This window comes from Hesperophylax consimilis, chromosome 6, assembly GCF_061612785.1.
Source record: "Hesperophylax consimilis isolate HC1 chromosome 6, BYU_Hcon_1.0, whole genome shotgun sequence".
Taxonomy (NCBI): domain Eukaryota; kingdom Metazoa; phylum Arthropoda; class Insecta; order Trichoptera; family Limnephilidae; genus Hesperophylax; species Hesperophylax consimilis.
This window is the reverse complement of record NC_142841.1, coordinates 39,025,977-39,044,058: the sequence shown is the minus strand read 5'-3', so window position 1 is coordinate 39,044,058 and position 18,082 is coordinate 39,025,977. Positions and strand designations below refer to the sequence as shown.

The window sequence follows — 18,082 nt, the reverse complement described above, 5'->3', positions numbered from 1 at the left end:
TAACTTTCATATTAGGAAAATAATTATTTGGTGTTACATAACAATATAATTGTATCGCTCGAATCGGAGTGGATCGCCCTTTGTATTTCAAGATTATTATGAATACTTAGTTATTTCATGATTTTAAACAATATGTATCTCAATTCTCAATCAAAGGGTAATTTAAGAAAATGACCTACCGCCCAATGAATTCCATTCGTGACCTAGCGCGCGCCGTTTGTCATTATGAAACTTGGACTGATTTGTATAATGGTACTAGGGGTACTACCAAACACCCAATCGACATTGCCGCCCTCGGCCCTTTTCGAAAACATACTGATTCAGTGCTCTAAACTCTAATTTATTGTAGATACAACGTGTCCTAATTTGATGTGAATGTTTATTGCTTTCATTACAGTACATGCATATTTAAAAAAAGTGCGGTAAAATTATTGTTATTCCCCATTCGCTTACAGCTTCGCAGGAAAGGGCCGAACGCCCTTCGCGTCTCGGCGGAGATAGCCGAAGTTCAGAAGCCATGTAGGGGCAGGCGCCTGTCATCGCGGCCACGGCAATTTCACCGTGTCGCGCACACACACCATCACCGCACCGCCGGAGATGCCCGAGCTTTACCGAACGCTCCGGCGGCGGATGGGGAGCGGGGAAGCGGCAGGCATAGCGGAGAACCGGCAACGTCGCCCGCTATAACCGATATAGTGTGGCCGCCGGGGGGAAAGGGGCCCTCCCCCCTGCCCTCCCCCCCGCAGCCCCGCCGCGCCCGCCCTCCGGCCAGTCTCACCTTTGCCCGCGCCCAGTGCGCACGTAACGCGGGAGCGCGCGCGAGTCCTAACACACTTTCGTGACAATTTTACTTGTGTTAAAAACTTATCAATTAAAAAAATATCCATGAGTCGGTGATACGAATGAACTAATATTGGACCGGTTAATGTCCGAGACGGGTGCGACCGCCACTTCTATATGTGCGTGTTCAAATGCTGGGATATACATCCTACAGGTATATTATGAATGGGCGAATAATACTTATCCGAGTTGAGCCCGTCATCTTTAGGTGACGGCCGCGGGTTCGGTGCAGGCGAGTGCATCTCTCATCAGGGAGGTGTCTTCCCTCGCTTAGGGAAACTGTTCGGGACGGAGAACCATCGGGCGGGAGCGGTAGTCGGGGGCGGGATCCCAAGATACCCTCACAAGTAAATACCCTCACCGCTAGTGCTGTAGTCTCTGTTTACTTCTGCCATCCTGGTATCCTGATGGCCTCGGTAGCTCAGTAGCCCACGGTCTTACAGCCTGACACCCCCACGTGGAGGGCCAGGACTGTCTGCAGAGTGAAAACCTTGCCATACGGATGAGTGCATCACTAAAAAAATAGCGAAAAGAATGAAGTGTGAAAAGTTTAACTCCGAGTGAAAATTCAGTTACAAGAATGACTGAAACTAGCAAAAGAATGAGTGCATTTCAAAAAGTAACCTTTAAGTTATTATCCGAGTGAATAGTTAGCAATAAGTCATTATCCCCAAGTGAAAAGTTAGCAATTGGACTGTTTTGGTCGCGCGCCTGAATGTTGTGACAGTGCTGGGATATCCCAAACAGCGATAGCAGTACAGAGTAGTCAATCATCTCTAGGAAACCGATTTCTGACAACATACAGACTGAGAATCTCGTCAAGCTGAGTCGGTCGCTAATGGTACACTTTAGAATGACAAGAATGTGGCTTGTGTGGAAGAAATGCTATTTGGTCGAACATCTGTCATGGATGATATTATGCAGGATTAACTGGAGCATCGGTTTCGAGTCAAAAGCTATATTGTCCATGAAAAGCTTTCATTTTTATCAATTTTTTTAAACCTATCATCACTCAGATTAGTCAAATCAAGCCCAGAGTAATAATTAGTTCTGAATTTGAAATCTGTCTTCTGGAATTTGAGTATTCTCTAAAAAATAGTAGTAAGTTTAGTACTATTCCGTAGTGAGTTTCGTGGAATTGAAAGGATGACAAACTTTTCTTAGTGGCATGGCTTTCTGCATTAGTATCGTAAACGTTTCGGAACACGACATCTTGAGTGCTTAGAACTTTCTTAGATTATGTTCTTGTGGAATTTTATTCAAATCAGTGAGTGATAAATATAATTTTAATATAAACTAAAGATTTTATTTTACAATATCGTGATAGTACGTCGTGTAATAATCATATTTATAAATAATATTTTCAATTAATAACACAGTTTTTGGTTACAAAAAAGTGCAAAAACCCAATTTATCAGTAAATTCCTCATGCATTGGAGAATGTAATCTACTCCAATACAAAAAGCAAGTTCATATCGTTATCAATTACCTATTATTAATGCCGATAAAAAATGCGTTACAAAAACCTGTTTGAATAATATAAATTAATATATTATATATTTTTTATCTCAATCGGCTACGTCATTATTTACTGTGTCTTCATTATTGTAGTAGAATTTAAAATCCGTCTTTAACACCTTGGACTTTGCTTAGAATTTAAATCAAGCTAATTTATTAATATAGATTCAGAATTGACATCACTAAAACAACAAAAAAAACTTCCAACTATACAAACAAAATTTTAATATATTTTAATCGATTTTAAAACTCTTAAAAGAAACAGTGAATTTTGCACTAGATATATTACATTAATTTATCACAAACTTTGAACATATAACTCATTTAAAATGTAAACAATATCATTTTAATAATATATATGCAATTATAATTCTTTTGGTGCATATTCACACGTGCGTGACAAAAGCAAAACGCTTTAGCCGTGTATTTAAAATTAACTTTACGACTTGCTGTAACCGTACAAAAACAATTGCCATAATCACTATAATATTATCGATAAATCGCCAGTAAACAATTCAAAACATTGAATAATGTATTGTTTAGTTTTCCAAACGGACGTGCTAATGAAAACCGGCGACATCTATACAATCACTTGGAAGCGCCAAACTCAACTAAATAACCCCCCTAATAATTCGGCGATATAATTTCATTGTGCGTACTTTTGTGACATTTTTTAATAGGAATAAAAGTATGTGAATAAAATTATCAAACTATAAAAAATAACTTTTCATATAAGATACAAGCCATAAAATACCTACCTATAATATGTAAATTTTACAAGGCGATTATCTTTATTTCACTTTAAAATAAATTCGAACACAATGAATAAATTTATTTATTTTATCTGTGGAACGGATCCATAGATTATTGCTTATCCGAAAACGTGTCAAAACATCGCCTGGATTAGAATATCTGCAATTTAAGTATTTTACGAGAATTTTACGATTTTTCAATTGATGCTTCAAAACTCGTAAATTTAATCATTTCTACAAATCTGGAAATTTCAAAGACGCTGTTATAAACGTTATACTGATAATAATAATAATAGTAAAAAGTGCTTCTTAAACAGTTATTTTGGCAATTCAATAATTATAATTAAAAAAACTTGTATGTACACTTTGAAAATAGGGATGGGGATTGAACAATAATCGATATATTCAGAAAATGGGACGTTTTCGTAATAACAAAAACATCACCTTTTCATGATTTTATTTTCATCGTTTATACATATAACGTTGAAATGAGCATTTATTTGAATAAGATTCCACAATAGTAATATTTGGTAGTTTTAATTTAAAAAAATACACTTTGCATGCAAGTTAAAGTAGTGATCATTGTTATAGTGCTTCAAAGTTGTTGGATAACTTACTTAATTTTATTTAACTATGTTTTTTGTAAATGCCAGTGATATAACTCAACGGCAAACTGTGACTAAAGTGAAGTGTTTTAGTGCAAAAAGCAGAAACTGTGACCAAGTTGATTAGTAGCACGAGTTAAGACTTATTACGCTGCTGTTGAACATTTCGTCTTTTTGAATTTTGCTTATGAAAATACAATGCTTTATTCCACTGTTTATTCACGGAGATTCGATTGTTTGTCGAATCTTCGATGGAAAGAAATTCAATTACACAAACAATGGATGAAATGTTGTGTTTTATTGTATTTTTTGTGATTTTTGCGATTTTTCTTATTGATGCTTTGTTAATATGGTAACTGTTCATCTTAGGTACATGATAGGAAAGAAAATGATCTATTATGCTATTATCCTCCCCATAAAACTTAACGTGACAGATTCTTGATCACAGATATTCAAAACTTTGAAATTTTATCTAGTGATGTTAAATTTATAAAAATTTAGGTCGTGCAGTTTCCTATAATCAATATAAATATATTCCAAATCTTTCTTTCTTTGTGTTCGTTTCACGAAAATTAATCAAAGACATTGCGTATTGAGTACTATATTTTCCCAATCACGTTTTGATCATTTTTATTTGTATATTCTCTAAAAATGTTCTCTCTCAATTTATATTCTAATCTATTGAAATATCAGAGAAACATGGCAAAAAAAAAGTCTGTAAATTTTGCCAGCATTTAAGTAAATGGGTGGCCAAAATAAAACCGTTTAGTGCATTTCGCAGTAATAAATATATCAAACGCATCGGTGTCAACGCGTGGAATGCGTTTATTAATAACCCGTCACCAGAGTGCGCTAAACACTGGCCGGACTATAATCAGATCTCCGCCTCCATCAGGTGCGCTGCGCTGCTAGCAAATCCGGGGCCACTTAGCAGAACGGTCGTCTTCAAAGGATGCCCGCCGAGCTTCTTGGCCCAAACCCCTACTCACTTCCCGCTAGGTGGTGCCGGTTTCACGGTTTGCACCGTCAGACTCGAACTTAATACGCGCGTGCTTATTATACGTTATTATTTGCAAATGATCCTTGGCAACAGCCAATGTGTGTATGTATTGCTATGTATGTGTGCGCGATCCATGTCGTAAAGCGGCGATTAATAACGCCGACCCGACAACGTCCAATATTCCGTGAAGCAACCAGTCACTCAGTAACCGGTTACATTTTCTTTTGTGGATTCGAGTCTAGACAGGAAGTCAATGCTTTTATTCTTTTTACTCTAGCCTCTAGTTTTGTTGGTCGCTTTAGAAAGCACCGCAGGCGATTAATATGCAATATGCAGTGCTATGATTGGTGACAAGGTCTGAGTGCTTCCTCGTGGAGTGCGCACGCACCGTTGAACTCCAATACTCACAACACTAATCAGATAAATTATTAATACATTTAAACCGTTTCATTAAAAGGTAGAACCTATTAATATCCTACTTGCTCAAGAGTTACTGAATGACCAACCCCTTCATACAATTGTTCTCATTCGCCTCATTGAACAGCAATAAACTCATGGGAACATTACAGCTTTATTAACATCCATACATCGTATGTCGATAAGCTAGTTTTTTTTAAACTTTTACTTGTAAATAAATATGGAACGCAATGTTAAATTATGCGTACCTAGAATGCAAATAATCCGACACAAAGGGCCTTGAAAAAAATCACAACTCGAAACAGGTCTGGCATCTTCACAAAAAATGCACTGTCACTCGTATTGTACAATGACGAGCAAGTTATCAGCGAAATCTGAATACACTTGTAACAGTATCGATATATGTCGGAAACTCACACCGCAAACAGTCGACTTCCCATCACTACTCGTCATCATGATAACTAAAAAAATCTCACGTAAATTAAATAAAACAATAGATGTGATTAATTTGGTTAACGGCTATTTTATATCTCAATCAAAATATGTCGAAACCGGTTTCGATGTTGTATTAAAATTTTGTGTAGTGTACGCAAAGTAACTATTTTCCAAATCTACATGCATAGCTCAGTGAATCTGTTAATTTTATCAAAACACTACGTTCTTTATTTAGTTATATCAAAGCAAAACATGGTTATGGATAGCTTTCGTACAAATTATGTAACAGACTATTCTATAATTCAACTCTTGATTAGTTTCTATAAATTTCGATATATACTTACATATATTATTATACACTAATGCGGAAATGTTTTCTTTTACTCAATGCGCACGCGCCACTATTGTCACTAGCGGAGACGCAGACCAGAAATTAGCCAGGAAACAATCCTTACAAACGTGATGAATTCAAAAACATAAGGGTGGGTGATTTCCTTATAATTTTATTTGGTGTTTTATACGTTTGATTCTCCGATTAATACATAGAGAGATCAGAATAAACAACGTGATAAGAACGTGACAACAAAAGAATGCCGTGAAATCATTCTACAGATTACGGACCGTATCGTGCTTGGGTACAAACTGGTTTTAACCCATCACATCTACACTAGTTTCACCGACACTCGCCACACAATCTTAAATATTACAAAATGGCGACCTCGAACTGAATGTTTGTTTTCTTTTTCACTCTTCAATAAGTAAAGATTATATACGTGATCGCTGGCTCAATTACTCGACGAATTCGTGTCAAACAATGTCATTGAACCTGATTCATAATTGTCTTTATTTTAAATTGAACCTAACCTGGGTATTCTTATTTTGATGACACTTGTTCCATCGACTCCTATAAATGTATTTTTATTCCGAATTTCTAGATTATTTCCATATTTTATTATTTTCAAAATTTTCCTGGCACAAACTACGCAAATCGATGAAAAATGGCACATTTTTTTACTTTTACTAATATAAATTCTTTTTAGACGAACTAAGATAATCTACGAATATAATCAATTTAAAGATATGAGGAAAAACTGCAATTATCTGGGAATTTTTACGCCTGTTTATGTAATCTTGTGACTTGTGATGTAATGTACATAATCATCAATCTTTCCAGTGAATTAAATTCTATATAGAAATACACTTTTGCAAAACCATTTTTGTAGTCCTTAAACTATGTTTTTAGTTGTTACTTTGTTATTGAACGGCCAAAATTTACTAATTTATTAAGTGTTTACGGAATCTATGATTCCATCGAAGATTTAAGCTGTAAATTGATAACTCAGTAAAACACATTTTTCTATTGATTTTCATGTTCTACATTCGAGTACAATTTGAGAGCGGGAGTAAGTTCAGTGAGTTTTCGGTTGTCGGCGGTGAACGGGTTAACCGGTGTTTATACAGCCTCCAGATCAGTTGAAGCCTTCTAGATAACTGTTTCCCAACCGTGCCTCTCTACCCATACCGGCCACACTCCACCGCTTCTACCTTCCACCTTCTCCCACCTCCGTGCTCCGCTGTCATTTGTCATTCCTGACGAAATCACAGTCTCACTTTCATTTAACCACGTATCCTATCCACCAGAGACACTATTTGAAAGTTCATGGCTAAATTCTGTCAATTCGTTGCTTTAGTGACGTAAGATCGCCCGTCAATGAATCGCTACAAAGAACGAGCCGTCCCATCACTAGTGGACGTTCCAATATTCAAACACCACAGGGAAAGACGTTCTAAAAATCAAAACCAATCAAGACCCTACATTCCCTTTGTATTTATTTGCAATTATTAAATGCCTTGTCATGAAAGCTGTCACTAAATAAAGCCACATATATATATTATATTTTCACAATTTCTCAACAAAAGAGTCTGACCCGTTTCTGTTTGAATACTGATATTATTTTCATTGATTTCATCTCGATGGTTTTAGAAAGTTTACATATTATCGAGAACAGTAAATACAATATTGTTTGCATCACATGTAGATATACTTTGGTCGATAAATGACACAAGTCTTAAATAGCCTATCAGACAATCTCGAATTCAGATAAAACTTAAGTATGTAGATTGAAATTCTCATTCTTTGATACGGACAATGCAATAATTTTTATCAGCATTGTAAATAAAGCACTTTTAGAGGTCATTTGATTTATCTTTTTGAATTCTACCATTGAACGTATCACTCGTTTCGTTGTCAAAGAGTCCCAATCGAGTATTCCACTTATTCTGGTAACGTTCACCGTACCTGGCCTTCATTTCTTTACGAGTTTCTCTTTTCACCTCCATTGCCCGATCTTCATATTTCTAATATAGCGCATCGGAAGTATCTGTGTGAATTAAGCAATCGTCTTAGGAAAGTTTAGAATTCCATATCGTGGTTTTCTAATCTTTCACGCGTGTTTGTTTGTGTTTCATTCCATCCGAGAAACCTCCTACACCTTATCCAATTGCTCAGGTTTTGTTTTGTGTTGCATAATTCAGAAATTAGCCTAATTCGTGGCTTATAGTTTTTGAAATAACACCTATTCGTAAATATTTTTCTTTGCGTTGACTTGATCATCAAAAGCGCACATCCTACCTACCGAAGTGTTCTGTAGTGCTAAGTACATTGCATATTGCATCACGGTTGTTTGCCTTCGTACTTAGTGTTAATTATTTGCATCAGAATTCTCAAATATGTAGATCTCGTAGTTGGTTAGTGACTAGCGGTACTGCCCACGATTTCAAACATTCTTATTAATACTGGCAGTGAGAGTCTCTCGCTTTGGTCTTTGGTCGAATGCCGCCGTTATGCGAGGTTTGCAATTATAATTATTATTGACAGCTAACTTCTCATGGCTCACTCAGATAGCTGAACGTCGTGAGTGGTCAAATGCGAAGCAGATAAACAGCCAGGGAAACAGATCAGACCGTTACTTAATTTGACGAGTGAACGGTGGTAGCTTGCTTATTGGATGTGCCTACTTGTGCTCTTTCTCTAAGAGAATTTTACGTGAAAACTGGACACATTCGAATAATATATCCAAATAGCAATCAAGGGAACAGAAGTAACAACCGTTTCATGGACTGACTTGTGAACAGTGGTAATGGCTCGCTTGCTGGATACAGATTTTTTTGGTGTAAAGTGGACACATTCGAATGTTAGATACAATTAGCAATCAGAGGAACAGAAGCAATAACGGTTTAATAAACTGACTTGCGTACAGTGATAACGGCTCGCTTGTTGGATAGATAAGTTTAGGTGAAAAGTGGATATATTCGAATGTAAGATACAATTAGCAATCAGGGGAACAGAAGTAACAACCTTTTTATTAACTGACTTGTGAACACTGATAACGACTCGCTTGTTGGATAGAGAATTTTAGGTGAAAAGTGGACATATTTGAGCTAGATACACCAGAGAAACAGAAGTTTAAGCAGTTTGTTAAATTGGCTGAACATTTGAAAATGTTTCGGAGTGCGATAATTGAGTTCGTCAGATTGGTTTTCAGTTTGGTCAGTTGTATCCATAGTTATCTATTCTTGTGTTGTCTTGGAAGTCTTCTGACCTTAGATATGTTGTGGTAGTTGTCGTGCTTAACTCTCTCATCCGCCTAGTGAGTGATGTGGATGTATCCTAACAGGTGGTGTACAGGGTATTGATATGGTGACAGTGTGTGTTGTGTTTGCAGGGATTGGTCGGGTGGCGGCGCTAGCGGCGGAGGTCAACAGGGGGCTGGTGTGGTGACCACAGTGTGGGGGCTCACGGCGCCCTCCCAGGCCGCCCCCACCCCCTCTCACCATCACCACCTGCCCGGCGGCTACAGGCTCGCACAGCCCGGGTAAGTCAAACAAAAAAACAATCTTATTATTACCCTTTTCTCTTAATCGATCGTAATATCTTCGATTACATGTGATCCTGGTAGTCAGATTTCGTAAACTGACACCCATTGAAGATTTATTGATAAATTTTACCTGAACCAAGTTAGGTTAGGTGATTTGAAGCTTTTCAAAGATTGTTAAATTTCACGTGGTCCTTCAAGTGAAGCTTCTTAAATTGAGACGTCTTGAAGATTTACTGGTCATTTAGTGTGGTTCTTGAAATCACAATGTACAAATTGGCACTTCTTGAAGATTCATTTGTAAATTTCACCTGGTCCTTTTGCGTAAATTGACAGTTCTGAAGATTCAGTTGTAAATTTTATTTGATCCTTGAAATCAGATTGCGTACTCCGACATTTCTTCCCTGGTAATTCTCGTGAAAACCTTGCTATCAGGTTGCTCAAATTGCCACTTGAAATTCCACTGATAACTAACCAGAACTTTCAGACAGATGTTTTAATGCTACTTGGAGATTTCCTCAATGTTTTCAAGTCAATTGTAATGATTACGTACCCACAACAGTCATATAAGTAATAATTGTTTTTCATCTGTTCTCAACAAATTTGCTCTCTTGAAAATAATACTATCGTTATGTGTCGTGATCTTTGCCTTAGGTTTATAACCGCATTCCATAGACAAATCAATACCTATGTAATTCAATTACGCAACGTCCACTTAGAACATTATTTTACAAGATTAATTATTACATCAAATTCCATTACACGGACTTATTTTTTAACACTGACTTGTCTGTGTGTAAAATGCCGAGGTTCTCGATTTCCCTAGATGAGAAAAGAAAACTGAGTGGATTTTCTGCATCTTCCACGTTACCCGGCAGGTTCCTATGATTGGTGAATTTTCTATTGTACGCTTGACTTGTTTCCGCAATTGTTCGCATTTACTTTCTTCTTGTTGGCAACAAATCACCTCGCCGCAAACAACCAGTTCAGTTGCGTGAAATCTTACCCATACAACGCTGTTACTAAGGAAAACACACTTAAATAAATGTATTATTTAACTGTTTGTGCAATATTTAACTTTTTACTCGACTCAATACTGCATTATTTAAATATATTCAGAGGTACATCTACCTTCAAACGATGTGTTAAAAAAGTATCTTCTTTCGTCGTAATTAGCTGATAAGGAGATAATATTTTTCATTTCTGGGAATATGATCAACATGTAATTTTTCCATTGGTTGCAAGGGAGAATTTTCCTTTCATGCTGCAAACAAAGAAGCACTATATCGTTAATCTAAACTTTAAGAGGAAGCTACAAGCCAAAAATGTGTATTCTTGGTATACCTTATATTGTAGGTAATAGGCATCCAAATCGCTTGACAAACGGAGTCTAGAAACGTTCGATTTCAAGCACAAAACTGGTTTTTATTTATTTTGTAAATAATTTTATAATAAAGCAAAAAAGTTAATTAAGTGAAACTGTCAAAGATAATCTTAGCTATAATACTGTATTTTTTTTAAGTTGTTTCCTTTACGCGTTCATACATTTCTATTGAAAAAATTTATTTTTTAGTAGTTTACATTCATATTTTTTATTGAGTAATTTATATTTCTATTTGTATTCTACTCAAGCGAAACGATAGGAAAACCTTCAATTTATCTAAAGCATGTTTTTTGGTATTCATAATGTGCACCAATTCGTTATAAAGATTAATCAAAATAGTGATTTAGCTTCGCCTTAAGGGGCATTTCACATCTAAGAAAACTCTCGATTAGCGCTACTCATCGAAGAACAGGGCCGGCCCTGAGCCAAATGGCGCATGGCGCTAGTAAGAACCTTAGGGTGCTACATTAGGTGTTAGATATTATCAGCGCCTTGTGTCCTTGGTGCCTTAGCAAGTCGGCGCCCGGAGCGGTATGTTCCAATTAGGCCTTGTCAGGAATGGGTGTCCCTGTCGAGGAACGTATATATTGTGTTTCCCACTCGTCCATTTTAATCCCACGATTAAAGTTACTTGCCCAGTAGTTACAGTTTACTTAGAGTTGGTGAAATACCCCCTAACTCTATCGTATCGGTAACATTAGGAGGGATTAACAGGTTTGAAAGGAAACATTTGCTTACGCCGTGATATTAAACAATCATTCGTGACAAGTGTAAAACAAAATAACACCTTGACAACCTTATCTGTATCTGTCTTACCGAATCGTCATATTGTGTATTTACATGGATGTGTAGAAATAGACGTACGACGCAAGGTTTGATAACTGATAAGAACAATATCATTATTTTATGTCGTTTGCACACCTACCTTCAATTTTTTCTATGTGGCTGAGGTATTTCGTTACAGCACTTTAATCTAATCACGAACATTTATTATACATATTTCATTATAAATTGCACTGGTTAATTCGTAATTTTAATGTGGTGACATTTTTTTTTTAATTATGACAATCTCAAAATTTTCATTTTTAAAATGTATAAAATAGCTTCTTTGAAACCCGAAACTCTTCGTTCTATGGTCGTCGCCACAACTTGTTCAAGATACCACACGGCAGAGCAGATGTTCTAGCTCAGCATATCATGACAGCAGGAATGGTGCTATTAAATTATATTTCTAAATTAGTGGGCATATATAATTACCCATGCCTTCTTCCCAGATGTTTTGCTAGGTAAAATAAGAAATTTCTTCGTACGAAAGTAAAATAATACAAATCTAAGGCAGTACTATATCTATGTATTTTTAAGTATATTTATCTCAGGACCTAGTCTTTTTAGGGAAAGAAAGGAGAGAATGTTCTGGGAAGGAAAAGGTATGCGAGGTGGGTAGGAATCAAGGGTTCAATGTGTCCAGAAGTGACGGACGTATGAATCCACCCCCTCCCACTGCGGTGCAAGGCGACGGGTTGAGAGAGTCCGGCTGGAGAGGTCAAAAGGTCTCCCTCAACAGTCTCTCCCGATGTGACCCGCCACTCAGTAGGCAAACGCATCCGCCGCCAAGACCTAAACAAACGTCACCCCATGAACCTGGGCACCTCCTATCAGCCATCAGTAGTAGCGAACCACTTTGGGTGATAGTGAAAAAAGCTTTACTGTAAGAAATAATGGAAAATTTTCTTCTTTTAGAAATCTCTTATTGAATAGCCTCTTGACTAGATGTTAATCTTTTATGTTATGATTATGCTTTTTTCGTAACGATATTGAAATAGGGCTTTTAATTGCTTATGTCAAAATCCAAAATCGTTAAAAATTGTTATTTCAACTATATTTTTTTTTAATGCAAAACATCTTAAAATTAGACAACAAAATTACGACAATGCTCGACTGTCAACTTCTAGATTTTTCCTAGTTCAAAATCCAATGTAAATATCAATTCCCAAATAGTAAGTAGCCCTTCAAGATAACCTAATACTATGTGTATTTTATAACAATAGTAAAATAGGCCTTTCGGTTCAAGAAGTTAGTTGTGATTTATCCAATAATAATGAGAACTCAAGATAAGAAATGCCCAAGAATCATATCAGTTTGTTCCTTACGAATTTAGGTATGTTAGTAAGAACTGTATTGTACACCCTATCTAAAAATGTTGCAAGATAAGCAGCTTATCGCTTGGCACTTGTATTGCCAACAGATCGGCAACTACACTGAAAACGTTTAGTTAATAGATTCAATATTGACCCAATTATGTAATACATACTCCCAATTTCTTCGTTAATTTGAGGTTATCGGCAGGTTTTTTGCACACCGTTCCAAGCTGGGCTTGTGGAAACACTGCGATTTAGGATTTTTTTGCTGCGTTTATTGGATTGTATTCAACCGATCAAGTGCTGATACTTGAGATTATACGCGCTATCACAAGATTAAATGCTATCTAAGTAGATTAATCTAGTATTCTAGCGTCATATGTTTGAGCACATTCTCTGTTGGATAAAAACGTTAATAATACATAAGATTCATAGATTTACTTGTGCAGCCCACGGAAGTGTTTCATAAACTTCCTTTTTAGTCAATATAATTTCTTTTATTTTAGTCTGTAACATGTTTGGATTCTAATAGAAATCTTGCTTTTAAAATAAAGCATTGTTTTACTGTATTACCACTATCTGGAAAAACTGGGAATTTTTATAGAATCTTTTAACTTTTTGTGGGGGATTTTAAAATGTTGTGTTTCGGAGAATAATAAGTGTATCATATCTTTTTTTTGTAACAAATAGATATAATGATATCGTCACTGGGATCTCCCGTGCTGAGGATTTCATTTACATATGATTAAAATTTAGTAGTATGGATAATATAAAGTAATTATAAATATATTACAAGGTGTTTTGTTGTTCAATTGAGTGGTTTCCGTTTCAGTCTGTATTTTATCAGCATATTATTTATTTCTGCTCTCCCAGTGTTTTGTATCCAGCTTTTTATATGAGATTTAAATGTTGAAATATTGTTGTGAGTTTTGAATGAGAGTGGGATTTTTTGTTACAAGTTCGTCCATTTGGTATCTTGAGTAAAAGTTAGTAAATTAAAACAACAGTGTACGGTAATTTGCATTTTAAATTCGGTTGTTTTACCAAAGTAGAGTTTCCAACGGGAATTCATATATCTTTAATTTTTTTATTTCGTTATATTTTTCCTATTGAAATGTGCGAACATAATTCCGGAATATAAGGAGGAAAATGGAAAACAAATCCTCTATCTGGCAATTGCAATCACGTGATCAATTTGTCGAAGTTAACAAAATTTATTTTACTAGCGTATTAGTCAGTATTGTATTCAAATAAAAATATTATCTGTTCACCTGTCATCCGTACCAAAATCACATGATGCTGAACAACACAGCATGCTAATTACAGACATATATATATACTAATACAGTACCTACCTACTCCATGCAAAATATACAACAAATAATAATAATTACCTGCCTGTCGAACGTAATTTGAAACCGACAGTTGTTGAAAGTTAGATTCCCGCGCTTAGCTCACAATCCCGCCGCCACCGACATCTAGCGGCTAAAACTGTAGGCAAACCAGTGACATGATTTGCCTTGAATGTTTTGCACTCGATTCTACAATACATGCATACACACATAATAATTAATGATTATGTTTTACCTCGATATTATTTGTTTTGCGGTGTGTTGTGGATGATAAGTTTCCTGCTCGCCGACGAAACGCTGTCAATATTGACGTTCGTCGCCCGTGGAAAATTAAATAATATTAATAATCGGCTATTTTTAGGCGCAAAATGCAAAGTCGCTCACTTTCAATTAAAACAAGGAAAACTTTATTATCAGTCGCGTTTTTAATGATAGATATATAAAGGAAAAAAGGTCGCGGACAAAGATAAACTTTGGGAATCAACGCAAAACATAATATAATATGACACAAACGAAACAGACTTGAAACCAGTGACTCATCAGAACAAATATGATAGATTGAAGATACAAGAAATTAGAAAGGAAATGGAAGAAAGAAGGAAGCATTTCCAGCAAATATGTCCGTTGATTCACTTCTATAATGGTATTTCCTCTCTTGTATCAGTTGTGTTTAGGATGGCTGTCAGCAGAGCAATGTTTCAGAGTGGTAAACTTATCCTACATTCCAACATTAGCTCTAGTTTTCTTATTAAACTTCAACCTCGTTTCCATCCTCATAGCAGATATTTCTCAACATACAATAGTATCGTTTCTGAGAACTGTCTCGAATACTATAATATTTAAATCAGAAATTCCGAATGACCAGTGGCCGTGACTCCAAAGCGTTACACAAATTTACCTATCTAAGCTCCGCGCTCATTATCAAATTTCATCCGTACGTAATAAGACAATATATTAGTCTAGAATTACCTTTGCTGCAGATCGGTTACATTTGTGGAACGGTTCCTTTTTGGGATGAACATCTACTGACGATGTAGCTGGGTTCCGGCTTCTTGGATTGTCTGTCATTTTGTTTATCGGCCATCTTTCATGTCGGCGTATAACAACTTATGTACCACCCTGCTCACGTGTTAATGCTGATAACAGATCTTGTAGTTTTTAACCACATTTTATACCTATATTTAACTTAATAAGTGGATTGCGTGGTAAAAAGTTTTAACAATTCAATATTGAAAAGAATGTACAAGGGAAAAATTACCATTGATAATTTATTAAGAATCTCTTTAAATTATTTGCAATACCGGTTAAAAACGGGATTGCAGGACTTACATATCCTCAAGATATGTATTATTATGGCAAATGCACGTGTATCGTGATACTATATTCGTAATTTACTAAAAGTTTTAATTTGTTTCATTGAACAGTTGAAACAACAAAAAACAGGCAAAATTCATTGTTAATAATTGTGTTTGATTGAATGGTTCCATGATAACTCAACACAGTGACAATTCAACACACTTTTAAAAAGTGATATAAAGTCATTAGAAACGATGAAAAAAATTTTTTTTTAACCTAACCTAACCTACATAACCCAGTTAATAAAGTATTTGTTTCATCACTTTCCATGACTTTATATAACTTTTTAAAGATGTGATGATTTATCCGGTTACCGATTGAATATAATTAGGAAAACAATCTATGGTATATTTCATGGTTTTAAGTTGAAAACTAAAATAACACAACATTTATTTATTAACTAGAAACTTGCCAGAAAACGTGAGCCATGGAAGAAACCGAGTATTTTTGCAGTGAAGATATACAATTTATTAACGATCATTGGCGAAGTCTAATAGAAAACCTAACAATTACACCTATTACTATCATTGGTTGCGTTAGCATTGTACTGTTTTGATTTCCATATAGTATAAAACACTCTCGCCACCTGCAGTCCGTTTAATGTTTAAATCAAAGTGTACAGTTAGGTTAGCTATCTAATCGTTTCACGGCAGATCACTGGAGAATCCGAATCTGACTGCTGGAAATAATGGACATAATGCAAGAATATCACTCTTCCATTGTTCTGGCCTCCCGGTATCAAGAAGTTTCTAGTATTGCTCGCTCGGTACATTTCCGTTCCGTGCGGCACTTCACCTTCTTCTATCAATATTACCGCTAAAGACCCCACCTCGTACCTTCTAGCAACTGAATCATAACGAATAAACAACCGTTCTTCGAGAGGAAACATCTATTTAAATTCACCGTTTAAAGCGCTTACTATATTTCAGTTCGCCGATGCAGCGAATTCCATTATTCACGTTACGTATGTTATTCAAATTTAAAGTCAAACAAAATGATGTGGGGCTTTGGAACAGCTAGCTATTCCGCCTGTCTTGCGAAACGGCTAGCAGTTCAGTGTAGGGAGGATATTTAATTATAGATGAACCAGCCGGTTATATATAGTGGAATTGCCAGCTAATGCCTGCTCCTGCCCTTCCATTATAACTTCGTTCCCCACTTCAGTCTGTCTCAGAACAATCCCCAAATTGCGTATGCTATATTTCCACTGACTAGCAGTTTCCAGGTTTTCTTGTTTTCCCCAGTATATGGCCACATTTAACTCACAACTTTAACACACACATAAAAAAGAGAGACGCCTTAATCATATTTTTGAGAAGAAGTAACGTTCTTTCTCGCTCTGAATCACCCGCAGTCCTCAAAATAAATCGCTTAAAATCAGATGCAAATCACTTACAATCGCCGGTTGGTGGCCACTTATCTGCCCAACGAACCGCGAAAATCGGCCGAGATCAGCGAGCAGATACCGGTGACCAGATAGCAGATAGCTAAACGCGCTGAAACAAAACTACGGTCGCATTTGGTCTAATTGCGGTGTTTGTACGGTGCGGTGATACCATCTAGTGTGGGCGGGACACCCCTGTCGCTGTCACGGTTCCTTGTCGCGGTGACACGCTTGTCATCTGTCGGATTAAATGCGACGCGAATCTGAAGTAATTTTCTTCATTATTTGAATTTGGAATATTTAACCTTTCTAAGATATTTTATATGATATTTCTAAGATATTTCAAGGCAACTTCGAAAATAAATCTAATTAGTGGATTAGAAGTAATACAAAAAATATCTTATATTACTCTCACGATCTTTGCATTTATGTAGGACAATTTTGGGCACATGGCGTTGCTAAAATATGACAGGTTGAACTCTGGCATTATCCATTTTATCATCGCTTCATTTATGATGATGGTTGGGGAAGAAAACGGGGTTTCTACATAAATAAGATGGGACACTAACCTGAACAGCAGGTTTACGAATGGGAGAGAGTTAAAAAGGATCAATTCGGAAAATTTTCGACACCAAAAAGGCAGAAGAAGAAAAATCTTAGCTCTTTTAACGTAACCTAACCTAACACAACCAACACAAACCTCATAGTGTGTTATTTTCAGCTGTAGATTTGGACGTTGACAATCCGTTATTAGCACCACGCCTGATGCCATGTTTACATTACTGTAACAAAGTTAGAAACCTATTTTTATATTTTAGTTTAATTTTCTAAAAAATGTTGAAATTATGATTAACGTTATCACTAATAACCCTTTAGCGTTGTTTATTCCAACATTTTGTTACAATGTAAACATAAACAATATGTGGTTAATTTTAACGGACTTAGTATGTATTTACTTCGATATAAACATTAGATAATGGTTTAATTTATGATAATGTTGATATGATTAAACAACTTGTTAATAAC

The 18,082-nt window shown here is 36.0% G+C and overlaps 1 protein-coding gene across 3 annotated transcripts in view; it reads left to right on the top strand.

The window, feature by feature from the left end:
* Window positions 1-791: 791 nt before the first annotated feature.
* tna (Zinc finger MIZ domain-containing protein tonalli) overlaps window positions 792-18,082 on the top strand; it is a 70,269-nt gene continuing 52,978 nt past the window's right edge. For 2 of the 3 annotated variants that reach the window (XM_089632672.1, XM_089632671.1), the window contains exons 1-2: window positions 792-994; window positions 9,293-9,442. In XM_089632672.1, coding sequence (XP_089488798.1) covers window positions 972-994; window positions 9,293-9,442 — 173 coding nt within the window. In that variant the 5' untranslated portion in view covers window positions 792-971. Of the gene's footprint in view, window positions 995-1,014; window positions 1,188-9,292; window positions 9,443-18,082 lie in introns of those variants that run through there. The other variant, XM_089632673.1, reaches the window with a different exon arrangement.